This window comes from Choloepus didactylus, chromosome 3, assembly GCF_015220235.1.
Source record: "Choloepus didactylus isolate mChoDid1 chromosome 3, mChoDid1.pri, whole genome shotgun sequence".
Taxonomy (NCBI): Eukaryota; Metazoa; Chordata; class Mammalia; order Pilosa; family Megalonychidae; genus Choloepus; species Choloepus didactylus.
Window position 1 is genome coordinate 130,591,973 of NC_051309.1, and position 17,649 is coordinate 130,609,621.

A 17,649-nucleotide genomic window follows, 5' to 3' on the forward strand; every position below is an offset into this window, starting at 1 on the left:
ATAGAAAAAAAAAAACAACACGAAAAACTCCAAAATAAAAGCAGAGGATTTTTGGAGTTCTGGTGAACACAGAAAGGGGAAGGGTGGAGCTCAGGCCTTGAGGCGCATATGCAAATCCCGAAGAAAAGCTGATCTCTCTGCCCTGTGGACCTTTCCTTAATGGCCCTGGTTGCTTTGTCTATTAGCATTTCAATAACCCATTAGATCTCTGAGGAGGGCCCTTTTTTTTTTTTTCTTTTTTTTTAATCCTTTTTTCTTTTTCTAAAACAATTACTCTAAGAAGCCCAATACAGAAAGCTTCAAAGAATTGAAATTTGGGCACATCAAGTCAAGACCAGAACTAAGAGAGCTCTGAGACAAAAGGCAATAATCCAGTGGCTGAGAAAATTAACTAAACACCACAACTTCCCAAGAAAAGGGGGGTGTCCACTCACAGCCACCATCCTGGTGGACAGGAAACACTCCTGCCCATCGCCAGCCCCATAGCCCAGAGCTGCCCCAGACAACCCAGTGCTTCAAATAACAGGCACACACCACAAAACTGGGCGTGGACATTAGCCTTCCCTGCAACCTCAGCTGATTGTCCCAGAGTTGGGAAGGTGGAGCAGTGTGAATTAACAAAGCCCCATTCAGCCATCATTTCAGCAGACTGGGAGCCTCCCTACACAGCCCAGCAGCCCAGAACTGCCCTGGGGGGACGGCACTAACCTGTGACATAGCACAGTCATCCCTCAACAGAGGACCCGGGGTGCACGGCCTGGAAGAGGGGCCCACTTGCAAGTCTCAGGAGCCATACGCCAGTACCAAGGACTTGTGGGTCAGTGGCAGAGACAAACTGTGGCAGGACTGAACTGAAGGATTAGACTATTGCAGCAGCTTTAAAACTCTAGGATCATCAGGGAGATTTGATTGTTAGGGCCACCCCCCATCCCCGACTGCCCAGAAACACGCCCCACATACAGGGCAGGCAACACCAACTACACATGCAAGCTTGGTACACCAATTGGGCCCCACAAGACTCACTCCCCCACTCACCAAAAAGGCTAAGCAGGGGAGAACAGGCTTGTGGAGAACAGGTGGCTCGTGGACGCCACCTGCTGGTTAGTTAGAGAAAGTGTACTCCACGAAGCTGTAGATCTGATAAATTAGAGATAAGGACTTCAATAGGTCTACAAACCCTAAAAGAACCCTATCAAGTTCAGCAAATGCCACGAGGCCAAAAACAACAGAAAATTATAAAGCATATGAAAAAACCAGACGATATGGATAACCCAAGCCCAAGCACCCAAATCAAAAGACCAGAAGGGACACAGCACCTAGAGCAGCTACTCAAAGAACTAAAGATGAACAATGAGACCATAGTACGGGATATAAAGGAAATCAAGAAGACTCTAGAAGAGCATAAAGAAGACATTGCAAGACTAAATAAAAAAATGGATGATCTTATGGAAATTAAAGAAACTGTTGACCAAATTAAAAAGATTCTGGACACTCATAGTACAAGACTAGAGGAAGTTGAACAACGAATCAGTGACCTGGAAGATGACAGAATGGAAAATGAAAGCATAAAAGAAAGAATGGGGAAAAAAATTGAAAAAATCGAAATGGACCTCAGGGATATGATAGATAATATGAAACGTCCAAATATAAGACTCATTGGTGTCCCAGAAGGGGAAGAAAAGGGTAAAGGTCTAGGAAGAGTATTCAAAGAAATTGTTGGGGAAAACTTCCCAAATCTTCTAAACAACATAAATACACAAATCATAAATGCTCAGCGAACTCCAAATAGAATAAATCCAAATAAACCCACTCCGAGACATATACTGATCACACTGTCAAACACAGAAGAGAAGGAGTAAGTTCTGAAAGCAGCAAGAGAAAAGCAATTCACCACATACAAAGGAAACAGCATAAGACTAAGTAGTGACTACTCAGCAGCCACCATGGAGGCAAGAAGGCAGTGGCATTATATATTTAAAATTCTGAGTGAGAAAAATTTCCAGCCAAGAATACTTTATCCAGCAAAGCTCTCCTTCAAATTTGAGGGAGAGCTTAAATTTTTCACAGACAAACAAATGCTGAGAGAATTTGCTAACAAGAGACCTGCCCTACTGGAGATACTCAAGGGAGCCCTACAGACAGAGAAACAAAGACAGGACAGAGAGACTTGGAGAAAGGTTCAGTACTAAAGAGATTCAGTATGGGTACAATAAAGGATATTAATAGAGAGAGGGAAAAATATGGCAAACATAAACCAAAGGATAAGATGGCTGATTCAAGAAATGCCTTCACGGTTATAACGTTGAATGTAAATGGATTAAACTCCCCAATTAAAAGATATAGATTCGCAGAATGGATCAAAAAAAATGAACCATCAATATGTTGCATACAAGAGACTCATCTTAGACACAGGGACACAAAGAAACTGAAAGTGAAAGGATGGAAAAAAATATTTCATGCAAGCTACAGCCAAAAGAAAGCAGGTATAGCAATATTAATCTCAGATAAAATAGACTTCAAATGCAGGGATGTTTTGAGAGGCAAAGAAGGCCACTACATACTAATGAAAGGGGCAATTCAGCAAGAAGAAATAACAATCGTAAATATCTATGCACCCAATCAAGGTGCCACAAAATACATGAGAGAAACACTGGCAAAACTAAAGGAAGCAATTGATGTTTCCACAATAATTGTGGGAGACTTCAACACATCACTCTCTCCTATAGATAGATCAACCAGACAGAAGACCAATAAGGAAATTGAAAACCTAAACAATCTGATAAATGAATTAGATTTAACAGACATATACAGGACATTACATCCCAAATCACCAGGATACACATACTTTTCTAGTGCTCACGGAACTTTCTCCAGAATAGATCATATGCTGGGACATAAAACAAGCCTCAATAAATTTAAAAAGATTGAAATTATTCAAAGCACATTCTCTGACCACAATGGAATACAATTAGAAGTCAATAACCATCAGAGACTTAGAAAATTCACAAATACCTGGAGGTTAAACAACACACTCCTAAACAATCAGTGGGTTAAAGAAGAAATTGCAAGAGAAATTGCTAAATATATAGAGACGAATGAAAATGAGAACACAACATACCAAAACCTATGGGATGCAGCAAAAGCAGTGCTAAGGGGGAAATTTATAGCACTAAACGCATATATTAAAAAGGAAGAAAGAGCCAAAATCAAAGAACTAATGGATCAACTGAAGAAGCTAGAAAATGAACAGCAAACCAATCCTAAACCAAGTAGAAGAAAAGAAATAACAAGGATTAAAGCAGAAATAAATGACATAGAGAACAAAAAAACAATAGAGAGGATAAATATCACCAAAAGTTGGTTCGTTGAGAAGATCAACAAGATTGACAAGCCCCTAGCTAGACTGACAAAATCAAACAGAGAGAAGACCCATATAAACAAAATAATGAATGAAAAAGGTGACATAACTGCAGATCCTGAAGAAATTAAAAAAATTATTAGAGGATATTATGAACAACTGTATGGCAACAAACTGGATAATGTGGAAGAAATGGACAACTTCCTGGAAACATATGAACAACCTAGACTGACCAGAGAAGAAATAGAAGACCTCAACCAACCCATCACAAGCAAAGAGATCCAATCAGTCATCAAAAATCTTCCCACAAATAAATGCCCAGGGCCAGATGGCTTCACAGGGGAATTCTACCAAACTTTCCAGAAAGAACTGACACCAATCTTACTCAAACTCTTTCAAAACATTGAAGAAAATGGAACACTACCTAACTCATTTTATGAAGCTAACATCAATCTAATACCAAAACCAGGCAAAGATGCTACAAAAAAGGAAAACTACCGGCCAATCTCCCTAATGAATATAGATGCAAAAATCCTCAACAAAATACTTGCAAATCGAATCCAAAGACACATTAAAAAAATCATACACCATGACCAAGTGGGGTTCATTCCAGGCATGCAAGGATGGTTCAACATAAGAAAAACAATCAATGTATTACAACACATTAAAAACTCGAAAGGGAAAAATCAATTGATCATCTCAATAGATGCTGAAAAAGCATTTGACAAAATCCAACATCCCTTTTTGATAAAAACACTTCAAAAGGTAGGAATTGAAGGAAACTTCCTCAACATGATAAAGAGCATATATGAAAAACCCACAGCCAGCATAGTACTCAATGGGGAGAGACTGAAAGCCTTCCCTCTAAGATCAGGAACAAGACAAGGATGCCCGCTGTCACCACTGTTATTCAACATTGTGCTGGAAGTGCTAGCCAGGGCAATCCGGCAAGACAAAGAAATAAAAGGCATCCAAATTGGAAAAGAAGAAGTAAAACTGTCATTGTTTGCAGATGATATGATCTTATATCTAGAAAACCCTGAGAAATCGACGCTACAGCTACTAGAGCTAATAAACAAATTTAGCAAAGTAGCGGGATACAAGATTAATGCACATAAGTCAGTAATGTTTCTATATGCTAGAAATGAACAAACTGAAGAGACACTCAAGAAAAAGATACCATTTCAATAGCAACTAAAAAAATCAAGTACCTAGGAATAAACTTAACCAAAGATGTAAAAGACCTATACAAAGAAAACTACATAACTCTACTAAAAGAAATAGAAGGGGACCTTAAAAGATGGAAAAATATTCCATGTTCATGGATAGGAAGGCTAAATGTCATTAAGATGTCAATTCTACCCAAACTCATCTACAGATTCAATGCAATCCCAATCAAAATTCCAACAACCTACTTTGCAGACTTGGAAAAGCTAGTTATCAAATTTATTTGGAAAGGGAAGATGCCTCGAATTGCCAAACACACTCTAAAAAAGAAAAACGAAGTGGGAGGACTTACACTCCCTGACTTTGAAGCTCATTATAAAGCCACAGTTGCCAAAACAGCATGGTACTGGCACAAAGATAGACATATAGATCAATGGAATCGAATTGAGAATTCAGAGATAGACCCTCAGATCTATGGCCGACTGATCTTTGATAAGGCCCCCAAAGTCACTGAACTGAGCCATAATGGTCTTTTCAACAAATGGGGCTGGGAGAGTTGGATATCCATATCCAAAAGAATGAAAGAGGACCCCTACCTTACCCCCTACACAAAAATTAACTCAAAATGGACCAAAGATCTCAATATAAAAGAAAGTACCATAAAACTCCTAGAAGAGAATGTAGGAAAACATCTTCAAGACCTTGTATTAGGCGGCCACTTCCTAGACTTTACACCCAAAGCACAAGCAACAAAAGAGAAAATAGATAAATGGGAATTCCTCAAGCTTAGAAGTTTCTGCACCTCAAAGGAATTTCTCAAAAAGGTAAAGAGGCAGCCAACTCAATGGGAAAAAATTTTTGGAAACCATGTATCTGACAAAAGACTGATATCTTGCATATATAAAGAAATCCTACAACTCAATGACAATAGTACAGACAGCCCAATTATAAAATGGGCAAAAGATATGAAAAGACAGTTTTCTGAAGAGGAAATACAAATGGCCAAGAAACACATGAAAAAATGTTCAGCTTCACTAGCTATTAGAGAGATGCAAATTAAGACCACAATGAGATACCATCTAACACCGGTTAGAATGGCTGTCATTAAACAAACAGGAAACTACAAATGCTGGAGGGGATGTGGAGAAATTGGAACTCTTATTCATTGTTGGTGGGACTGTATAATGGTTCAGCCACTCTGGAAGTCAGTCTGGCAGTTCCTTAGAAAACTAGATATAGAGCTACCATTCGATCCAGCGATTACACTTCTCGGTATATACCTGGAAGATCGGAAAGCAGTGACACGAACAGATATCTGCACGCCAATGTTCAGAGCAGCATTATTCACAATTGCCAAGAGATGGAAACAACCCAAATGTCCTTCAACAGATGAGTGGATAAATAAAATGTGGTATATACACACGATGGAATACTACGCGGCAGTAAGAAGGAACGATCTCGTGAAACATATGACAACGTGGATGAACCTTGAAGACATAATGCTGAGCGAAATAAGCCAGGCACAAAAAGAGAAATATTATATGCTACCACTAATGTGAACTTTGAAAAATGTAAAACAAATGGTTTATAATGTAGAATGTAGGGGAACTAGCAGTAGAGAGCAATTAAGGAAGGGGGAACAATAATCCAAGAAGAACAGATAAGCTATTTAAGGTTCTGGAGATGCCCAGAAATTACTATGGTCTGTTAATTTCTGATGCTTGGATCATCTGATGATGGATATAGTAGGAACAAGTTCACAGAAATGTTGCTATATTATGTAACTTTCTTGGGGTAAAGTAGGAACATGTTGGAAGTTAAGCAGTTATCTTAGGTTAGTTGTCTTTTTCTTACTCCCTTGTTATGGTCTCTTTGAAATGTTCTTTTATTGTATGTTTGTTTTCTTTTTAACTTTTTTTTTCATACAGTTGATTTAAAAAAGAAGGGAAATTTAAAAAAAAAAAAAAAAAAAGAGAAACAAGGAAAAAAAAGAGATGCAGTGCCCCCTTGAGGAGCCTGTGGAGAATGCAGGGGTATTCGCCTACCCCACCTCCATGGTTGCTAACATGACCACAGACATGGGGGACTGGTGGTTTGATGGGTTGAGCCCTCTACCATAGGTTTTACCCTTAGGAAGACGGTTGCTGCAAAGGAGAGGCTAGGCCTCCCTATATTTGTGCCTAAGAGTCTCCTCCTGAATGCCTCTTTGTTGCTCAGATGTGGCCCTCTCTCTCTGGCTAAGCCAACTTGAAGGGTGAAATCGCTGCCCTCCCCCCTACGTGGGATCAGACACCCAGGGGTGTGAATCTCCCTGGCAACGTGGAATATGACTCCCGGGGAGGAATGTAGACCCGGCATCGTGGAACCGAGAACATCTTCTTGACCAAAAGGGGGATGTGAAAGGAAATGAAATAAGCTTCAGTGGCAGAGAGATTCCAAAACGAGCCGAGAGGTCACTCTGGTGGGCACTCTTACGCACACTTTAGACAACCCTTTTTAGGTTCTAAAGAATTGGGGTAGCTGGTGGTGGATACCTGAAACTATCAAACTACAACCCAGAACCCATGAATCTCGAAGACAGTTGTATAAAAATGTAGCTTATGATAGGTGACAATGGGATTGGGAAATCCATAAGGACCACACTCCACTTTGTCTAGTTTATGGATGGATGTGTAGAAAAATAGGGGAAGGAAACAAACAGACAAAGGTACCCAGTGTTCTTTTTTACTTCAATTGCTCTTTTTCACTCTAATTATTATTCTTGTTATTTTTGTGTGTGTGCTAATGAAGGTGACAGGGATTGATTTAGGTGATGAATGTACAACTATGTAATGGTACTGTAAACAATCAAAATACGATTTGTTTTGTATGACTGTGTGGTATGTAAATATATCTCAATAAAATGATGATTAAAAAAAAAAAAGATGGGGTTGTGGAAATGGCAGTCACTTAGCAAATTATAGGCTTCTCTCCAATATGAATTAATAGTGGAAAATTTGATAGTAGAAAGGCTATAAATTGTTAAAAGAGTGAGGCTGTGATGAGGCTAAAAAAGGATAAGTGCCTAACCACTTAATTGCCATTATTTTACAGTCTCACCTGACTCATTTGCAGTGTTACTCTTCGGTGCCACTAAGGAATTGAGGGACATTATTTCCTTAAGGTATTTTTGTTTATAACACACTGAATAATAGCATAGATCATAGTATATGAGACTGAAAGTCAAGACCTACATTTAGTCTTCATCATACACTGTCCAATATTAGATAAGCTAATAAGCTTTGTACCTCAATTTCTGTACTTTCAAATGAAATTAATAATCTTCTTTCCTATTTCACAGAGATATGTGAACAAAGAAAATTAGAGAGGTGAATGTACGTTGAATCTTTTTGAACAAAGCATATGAAAATCTGAAGAATTACTATTTCCCATTTGAAGATTGTTATGAAGTTATATAATGAATAGTGGGTTTAAGTTTGTTTTTTCTTTTTCAAAAGATTGCATCTTCTCTAGTCTATTCATTTTCATGTGCTCAAACATTTTTTTCCAACAATGTATTGTATCTGTTTTATGTATATACTGTTTAGAGCAGTGCCTGGCACAAGGTAAAATTATATAAATGTTAGCCGTTGTCCACATTAACTTGAATAAGGAGTCAAAACAAAAGTTGCAAATGCTTAAAGAATTGACTGACCTCCCTCTTTATCTCCTAATATACACCCTCATAAAATCCAAGTGTTTGAAGCACATAAAGTAGTACTTCATGTAAGAATAGGAATAAAAGGCAACTTTTGGGGCCCTGGCATATTGGCAGTGTATATATATATATTTTTTTTAATCTTCATTTTATTGAGATATATTCACATACCACACAGTCATACAAAACAAATCGTACTTTCGATTGTTTACAGTACCATTACATAGTTGTACATTCATCACCTAAATCAATCCCTGACACCTTCATTAGCACACCCACAAAAATAACAAGAATAATAATTAGAGTGAAAAAGAGCAATTGAAGTAAAAAAGAACACTGGGTACCTTTGTCTGTTTGTTTGTTTGTTTGTTTCCTTCCCCTATTTTTCTACTCATCCATCCATAAACTAGACAAAGTGGAGTGTGGTCCTTATGGATTTCCCAATCCCATTGTCACCCCTCATAAGCTACATTTTTATGCAACTGTCTTCGAGATTCATGGGTTCTGGGTTGTAGTTTGATAGTTTCAGGTATCCACCACCAGCTACCCCAATTCTTTGGAACCTAAAAAGGGTTGTCTAAAGTGTGCGTAAGAGTGCCCACCAGAGTGACCTCTCAGCTCCTTTTGGAATCTCTCTGCCACTGAAGCTTATTTCATTTCCTTTCACATCCCCCTTTTGGTCAAGAAGATGTTCTCCGTCCCACGATGCCGGGTCTACATTCCTCCCCGGGAGTCATATTCCACGTTGCCAGGGAGATTCACTCCCCTGGGTGTCTGATCCCACGTAGGGGGGAGGGCAGTGATTTCACCTTTCAAGTTGGCTTAGCCAGAGAGAGAGGGCCACATCTGAGCAACAAAGAGGCATTCGGGAGGAGGCTCTTAGGCACAACCATAGGGAGGCCTAGCGTCTCCTTTGCAGCAACCGTCTTCCCAAGGGTAAAACTTATGGTAGAGGGCTCAACCCATCAAACCACCAGTCCCCTATGTCTGTGGTCATGTTAGCAACCATGGAGGTGGGGTAGGCGAATACCCCTGCATTCTCCACAGGCTCCTCAAGGGGGCACTACATCTTTTTTTTTTTTTCCTTGTTTTTCTTTTTTCTTTTTTTTTCTTTTTTTACTTTCCCTTCTTTTTTAAATCAACTGTATGAAAAAAAAGAAAAGTTAAAAAGAAAACAAACATACAATAAAAGAACATTTCAAAGAGACCATAACAAGGGGGTAAGAAAAAGACAACTAACCTAAGATAACTGCTTAACTTCCAACATGTTCCTACTTTACCCCAAGAAAGTTACATAATATAGCAACATTTCTGTGGACTTGTTCCTACTATATCCATCAGAAATTAACAGACCATAGTTGCAGTGTATATTTTTATGCAATTAAATAAAAAAAAACAATTAGAGGATTGTAGGGAGACGGTGGTGTAGGGAGCCCCAGGACTCAGTCCTTCCACCAGAATAACTACTAAACACGCAGAAACTGTCTGAAACAACTATTTTGAAACCACAAAGTGCAGAAGAAGACTGTACAGCATCCAAGGAAGACCAGAAGGAAGATACTGTTAACTTATGGTAAAGAAAATTGCTCTCTCTGCATGGTGGCTACCGGTGGCCTCCCCCCACTCTCACGGCAGGCCACCGTGGAATCCAGCCCCTGGCTAGCTTGCTGGTGACAGAAAAAGACGTAAAAATCCTCTTCCCCCAGACAAGGGGTGTGCACAGCCAATCACTGATGATGACTTTTTTTTTTTAATATTCATTTTATTGAGCTATATTCACATACCATGCAGTCATACAAAACAAATCGTACATTCGATTGTTCATGGTACCATTACATAGTTGTACATTCATCACCTAAATCAATCCCTGACACCTTCATTACCACACACACAAAAATAACAAGAATAATAATTAAAGTGAAAATGAGCAGTTAAAGTAAAAAAGAACACTGGGTGCCTTTGTCTGTTTGTTTGTTTGTTTGTTTCCTTCCCCTATTTTTCTACTGATCCATCCATAAACTAGACAAAGGGGAGTGTGGTCCTTATGGCTTTCCCAATCCCATTGTCACCCCTAATAAGCTACATTTTTATACAGTTGACTGATGACGACTTTTGATTAGCAGCCTTGTATGGGTGGAGGTTGGGCTCTACCCATTGTTTCAGCCTGCCTTGGACAAGGCCATTGTTTCAGCCTGCCTTGGACAAGGGCTGTGGTGGACATTTGAAGAGACTAAGCTTTCTCAGGGCTGTGAGGTGAGGGACAGTTAGTTGAAGAGCTGTGTTTGCTGGGCAGGGCAAGAAAGCTCCACTTTGGGGAGCCATGGAAGAAGCTCTTGGCACCCCTCCAGAAATGATTAGAATAAGCAAACTCATAGAATCAGCATCTAGAATATATAGCTTACCAGGGAATGTGGTGGAGACAGGGAATGGGAGGTTAAGCTGATAGCTTCCCCGTCCAGGTAGGTGTGTCTATCCTCCTTTCACTACTCTACCTGTCACATGCATTGCAAAGTCGCATGTTTTCCCATTTGCCTTTCAGCCAGGAAAACAGGAAAGCTGGGTCACTGGTTCAAAGAAAGAGAACATGCTTCATCTAAATACTTGACCCCAAAGAAATGAAAACTCCTTCAAGTGTGTTGAGAACTCTTTCAGCCTCAGGTTCAGTCTCTGTAAAATGGGGATAATAATACACACCCCTTAGGTCTTTATGAGGTTTAGAGACAATGTGATAAGGAACCTCACATCATGCCTGGCCCAGCAGAGTTGGCATTCAATAAATTGTAGTTGTTGTCACCATCACCATGATTACCAACCCCACCATCATCACCATTAAAGAAAGTCTTTCTAGGTTGATCATTGAAAAAGAATTTTTAAGTGACATTTTTGGTGTCTGAGAGCCCGATTGTTCCGAAAGACTGGTTAGTGGGACAGACTGCATCAGAATCACCTAGGGGTTTTCTAAAATCCCTCATTCTATTTTTAGAGATTCTGATTTAGTAGGTTAACAGTGGAGATTAAGATTGTACAAATGTTTTAAGTTCCTACGATGATCCTGATTTTCAGCCAGATCCGGGAATGGCTCATAGTGTTGGCAAATATATACAGTTATTCAACTAAGTGCATCACCTTTTTCCTACCATATTATTCAAAGTGGTATGTATGGGGAAATATACATATATATATATATATATATATCCAGAGAAGAGAACTGGGAGGATATTTATCAAAATTGAAGTGGTGATCATCTCTGGATTATGGTTTATGGAAATATTATTTGGCATTTGCTTTTCTATATTTATACATTTCTGGTTAACTCTACATTACTTTTGTAATAATAGATATTAACAAGGAAAATATTCATAGCCAATGCCAGAGTTTAAAGACCTCCCCCCCCGCCGCCAGGCACAACTGTTGAAAGAGCTGAAAAAGAGTTCAGACTTCAATCAGAGATATGAACGGAAGCAGATATGGTTAGAACTAAGGCAAATCAGGCCCAAGGGTAAAGGATGGTACTGACTGGGTTTTAAAACTACAACTTTTGTGTGAGACCAAGGGAAGAGATGTTTATTTGGTGCAGGATCTATATTTTCTGTAGCACACTAGATAATTTAACCTGTATGATCAGTTTGTTTGAGCACCATAGATGCATGGAGCTGTGAAAGGGAAGTTGGACTTGATGAGTTTGTACAGGCTGGGGTGAAATCCTGATACATCCCAGAGTGACATGGGCAGAGAGTAAAAGTATATTTGTGAGGCCCCCTGAGGAACTGGGGAGAAATGTGGAAATGTTGGACTTCCCCATCTGGGTTATTGCTAATTTTCCCACTAACATTGGGGACTGCCAATTTAGTGGACTGAGCCCTTGATCTGGGGGCTCTCCCTTGTGAGGCTTGTTGTTGCAAGAAAGAGGCTAAGCCTACTTATAATTGTGCATAGGAGTCCCCCCCAGAGACCTTCTGTGTTGCTAGATGTGCTCCCCTCTCTCTCTAAGCTTGTCAGTTGAATTCACTACCCTTCCCCCTACATGGGACATGACACCAAGGGGTATGAATCCCACTGGCAATGCGGGAAGTGACTCCTGAAGATGAGCCTGGACCCAGCACTGTGGGATTGAGAGGATCTTCTTGACCAAAAGGGGGAAGAGAGATGAAACAAAATAAGGTTCCAGTGGCTGAGAGATTTCAAAAGGAGTCAAGAGGTCACTCTGGAGGGTATTCTTATGCATTATATTGATATCATCACCTTTTAGTTTTTAGTATGTTGGAATGGCTAGAGGGAAATACCTGAAGCTGTCAAACTACAACCCAGTGACCTCGATTCTTGAAGATGATTGTTTAACTATGTAGATTGCATAAAGTGACTATGTGATTGTGAAGACCTTGTGGCTTGCACTCCCTTTATCCAGTGTATGGACAGATGAATGGAAAAATGGGGACAAAAATTAGATAAAGTATAGGGTAGGATGGAGGGGATAGAAAGATCTAGGTGTTCTTTTCTGCTTTTATTTTTATTTTGGAGTAAGGAAAAGGTTGAAAAATTGATTCTGGTGATGACCGCACAAATGTATGATGGTGCTATGAATAATCGATTGTACACTGTGGATGACTGTAGGGTGTGCGAATATATCTCAATAAAACTGTATTGAAAAAAGTAAATGAACACTGGGGGAGGAGTGGGGAAGAGGGTGTTTTGGATATTCTTTTTATTTTAATTTTTATTTTATTTTTTGGAGTCATGAAAATGTTCAAAGATTGTGGCGATGAATGCACAACTGTATGATGATACTGTGAACAATTGATTGTACACTTTGAATGACTATATGTTATGTGAATATATCTCAGTAAAATTGCATTGAAAAAGTCCCCCCATGCAGCCTGTGTTTTTACTTACCAAAAGTGAAAAAAAGAACAGTCTATCAATGCTATGTCACTTAACTTTTTTTTAAAAGGAGAGGCTACTCATGAAGTAATGTGGGAACAATATTTTTGTTTTTAAAATATCACCAATTCTTTTAGAACGCCAATAAATGTACAACTTTAAGACTGTTCAACAAGTTAAGTCCTAGTTAACTTTAGCTTCTTGTGCTTTGGCAAGACTGGATATATATACCTTTGTCCAATGTTTATTAAAGCTCTAATCAGTCAGTAACCATATGCTTGATGGGGAGAGACAAACAGTTCTGGCACAATGTAGATCTTCCATCCAATTTGTGTTCTGGGCTGTGCTCCAAGAATAATGCTTATTCCTTTTTAAAGATCCTGTTGGCTTTTACTCCCTCATATTCAAAAGCCTGAAAGGTGTTAACAAATATAGAAGAACTTGGCATTAAGATTTTAGACTAAATTAGGAACAATATTAGTATTTATGATATTTTTCCTTTTACTTGATAGTAGCATTTTATATAGACATAGGATACACCCATTTATAAAAAACGTTTTGGTTTGTAATCATTTACATTTTCAGTTACAATAGGTATTGATATATTTGATATATGTGTAAGCTCTCTTCAACAATTAGTCATCAGAAAATATCTATATTTTTAAAATCAGTAAAGTTTAAGAGAAAAAGAGTAACACTCTATGTACCAAAGACATAATTCAGCAACCTCAAAAAGTTACTGCCATGTAATTATTTTATCTTTGGGAAATGATTATAATCTTTTTACAACTTACCTGGACTAGTTCACCACCTGTAACTTCTCGGACAACATTCAGCTCTTTTCCATTGTCTATCCGTTTGAATTTTCCAATAAGTTTGTTTCCCTCTAGGGTCCAGCTACCCTGCATACAAATAATAAGAGCAAGAGATAGCATTTATAAGGGTCTCACACATGTCAGGCACCAAGTGCTAAAGATCTGCTTCTTCATTTAATCTTCACAACCACCCCATGAAATAGATGCTATTATTATCTCCATTGTGCAGATGATGAAACAGACACAGTGATTCACCCAAAATCACAAAACCAGGAGTGAACCCAGGCTCCTGGGCTCTAGAGTCTGCTCTGGTTTCCACTCTGCTTCCCTCCCTTGGTAATTTGCATATGCTGTATTATAAAGCAGGTGATCAGGACTTCTCTTTTCTACTTCTTTCATGTTAAGAAGAGTGTTCTAAATTTAATCACAGTTTAAATTAGTTTCATGGAGAGGCTAACAACCCTGTGCTTGTTTTAATTTATGTGATTGTGATAGTAATTAAAATATGATTATTGATCCTATACTCAACAGTGAATTGTCATTGCAACCATTCATAATTTAACTAGAAACAAATTCTGAGTCTAAAGAGGTTAAAACAAAATCAGTTGAAAATGATAAGCCTTAAAATTTTATATTTTAAACATTAACAAGAACATTCCCAGTGACCCACAATATAGCCTTAGACTTTTCCATTTGATCACTCACTTATTTGCTAATTAATTCATTTATTTTATTATTTCAATGGATCTGTTAAATGCCTGTTATGTTTAGGTTACATGCTCATACCTCTGACTCAACAATTTTAGGTGTCAAGGAGACAAGAAGTCAGTGTATTTAACAGGCAAAGGTAGGTAAACAACGTAATTTAAAATATCAAAATTATTTTCAAGGACTCTTTAAGTTTCAACTTGCTTTGGGAGTCTGTAGTTAACTTAGGGACCTGAACCACATTGGAATACTTGTAGGTATAAGGTGAATGATCATTACATATTTCATGTGTGTTTTCAAAGCAAATAAACGATCAATTCTTGAGAGGGAAACATTACCTGTATATGCGTTACTTCCGGCTTCCTGGTAAATAGCTGCTTTAGCCCTCTGCTTCTGTACTATATACAACTAAAGAGAGTATTTTGTTTGTCTACTTTGAGGAATGTTTGGAATATTTCATTGTTTGTTTATATATTTTTTCAAAGACAGCATAAAATATATGGCCAAGCAAAAGCCTGGTTCATTATGATGTATTTTAACCAATTTTGAGATTTCTCAGTGAATATGGAACAACAAAAATTTTTGAAACTGATATTGTTCCTAAGTACTTTTTTCTTTCTAAGTACTTTTTGAAGCTGAAATGACTCCGGTATTGAGAAATAATCCCCATTGTTTATACATTAAGTTCACTCTAAAAGCTTTTGTTGCTGTCAGGTATGTAAAGTTGAAAACACAGAGCTTTAGATTTCTTTATGAATAGTTCCATACTCTGCCATTCTAAAGATATTTTTCTAATTCTTATTGTTCAATCTGAATTCCTCACAAGATGTGTATGAAAATTAAAATATTGCATTTAAATACCCTGCTAATTTGTGCAAGATATAACGTGCATAAACTCCATCAGCTTCTTCAATAAATGGAGATCAGCATTAATCAAACCTTCTAATGTCTTGAAACAGAGATTGCTTTAGTACTGTATAGAAAAAGGAAGAATACATTTTTTAGAAAAAGATTTCTTACAGTGAGTTCAGTTCCGTCAGCCAGGCTGTAATTAAAATTGACACCAAGCTCAAACACAATTTCAATGCTTCGAAAAGTGCTTGATTCTTTGACGGTGAATTTATTTCCTTCTTGTGTAATTGTGAGTTTCAAATTGTCATGAGCTGCAAGTTTTCTTTTCACCATATTAACACCTGCAAAGGGAAAGAGGTGGAAGAAAATAAAGTGCAAGTGCCATAGAGAGAGCTTATTTTTCCAAGTACTGTGTTTTTAAAAATATTTTTAAAATCTTGATAATGGGTGAGAAAATGTGATAGCATTGCCTCTGCACAAGAGGATTCAGACCACTTCTGTAGAAAAAGTCAAGGTCAATCAGATCAAAAGAACTGATTCAAGCTCTTTTTCCAAAATTAAAAAAATTAAGTGAAGCACAGAATTACAGAATCTTAGAGTTGAGTAATTTTAATTTAATTTTAGCAAAATTATCAAACTCTTTGTTTCAGTGTTAAATAAGCCAAATTCCAGAGGTGTTAAATGAAGGATTAAAAAATACATTCATACATTTATAAGGACATACAACTTTAATTCTGCATTTCATGCCCGTTTGCTCTCTGTAATGGTTTTTAAGCTTAGAACTTCATCATTTTCTTTGCTTTTTGTGGCATTTCTGATTACACGAAAATGAGAAAATTAGCAAATTTTCCAATCAAATTCATTATTGGAAGAAAGTCCATAAATTTGGACTTGGAATCCCTGAATAATAGGATATAATTGATGCAGATTTTTGTTCCTTGTAAATGCCACAAATTTATTCACTTATTTTATGCAGTCTATGAGCTGCTAGAATATCTATCTATATCTATATATATCTATCTATATATCTATACATATATTAAAACTTCTAAAGAAAATCAACACCTTCATGAGATTATTCCCAAAGTTTTATAAGTCAGGGGAAAAGAGAAAATTTTAAGTCTAATTCATTCAGAACTGTGAATTCTGATAGCACTCTTTTCCCCTAATTTATTGCATGGCCTTCGCTTTTCTATTCCCTAGAATTCAATGTTTTAAATTCTGGAGGTTATCATTACATATTCCTTTTTATTTTATTTTTTTAAATTTTCTGTTACTTTTCCAACCACCATCCATGCTCTTTGTATAGTATCAATTTTTAATGATCCCAGTACAATCATGAGTTAAAGAGTGAATGAAATATATCTGTATCTTTTTGGCCTTTCGGTAGACAGCACTCAAAGAATCTTTCCTTCCACTAGTGAGTTAGCACATTCTTTCTAATGTAAGAGGTGAGAATATGGCTTTCTTTCTGAACCATCATACATTCTGGATTCTGACCACCAAAGTAGGAGCCATTCTCTAAGCCCAGGGGTTTGGAGAGAATTAGAAAGAAAAATGTCTGTGAAAAATCAAGGAATTAGCCATTCAATAATGAAGCCCTTACCCATTTTTTCCATGAAGTTGTCATAGTTCTCACTCCGATCTACCTTCCAAGTACCATCAAATGCCATGGTCTTCAGTTGAGTCAGCCTCTAAGCAAGCAAGGATTTGTGTCTGTATTTAGAGAATTTATTCTATTTCTTATCTTACAAGCAATTTCATACAGTGATGTGGAGGTTTAAAGTTCAAAGAGCTCACCTATCTATTGTAATGCCAACCCATTCTAGCTGCCCTTTCCATAAATTTCTTTGCTCCTCTTCTGAAATTCAACTGAATTGAAACCTGACAAGCATGACTATTCTGTCTTAAACTACAGTTTGTGGGCACGTTTATTTCGTGAATTAGAATGTACGCTTTCTGAGGAGAGTTTTTATACAAGTTCAAAGTGCACACTATGTTGGAGGTTATATAATTTAGAGCATATATCAAAACACATCTGAGACTGTTAATGATCTACCCCTTTTTTACAATAGCAGTTTCCTGTAAAGTAAGATTTATAGCTAAAAAAATTAAAGTCAATATGATTACTGAGACTGGAAATTTATTTGCTGATATGTCTTCTTGCATTGTGT

The 17,649-nt window shown here is 37.6% G+C and overlaps 1 protein-coding gene across 1 annotated transcript; it reads right to left on the minus strand.

Annotated features, from left to right (window-relative positions):
* Nucleotides 1–13,461: 13,461 nt before the first annotated feature.
* Nucleotides 13,462–17,148, minus strand: FABP2 (fatty acid binding protein 2). The gene is made up of 4 exons (XM_037830565.1): nt 17,082–17,148; nt 15,644–15,816; nt 13,895–14,002; nt 13,462–13,512 (listed from the first exon to the last, which is right to left on the minus strand). The coding sequence occupies exons 1-4, from the start codon at nt 17,146–17,148 to the stop codon at nt 13,462–13,464; spliced, it is 399 nt and encodes a 132-aa protein (XP_037686493.1).
* Between the last annotated feature and the right edge of the window lie 501 nt (nt 17,149–17,649).

Coding starts and splice junctions, on each gene's coding strand:
- FABP2 (XM_037830565.1), bottom strand. CDS start 17,148: ATGGCATTTGATGGTACTTGGAAGGTAGATCGGAGTGAGAACTATGAC. Junction 15,817..17,081: donor CAACTTCATGGAAAAAATGG/GTAAGGGCTTCA, acceptor TTCCCTTTGCAG/GTGTTAATATGGTGAAAAGA. Junction 13,513..13,894: donor CAGGTGGTGAACTAGTCCAG/GTAAGTTGTAAA, acceptor AACACCTTTCAG/GCTTTTGAATATGAGGGAGT.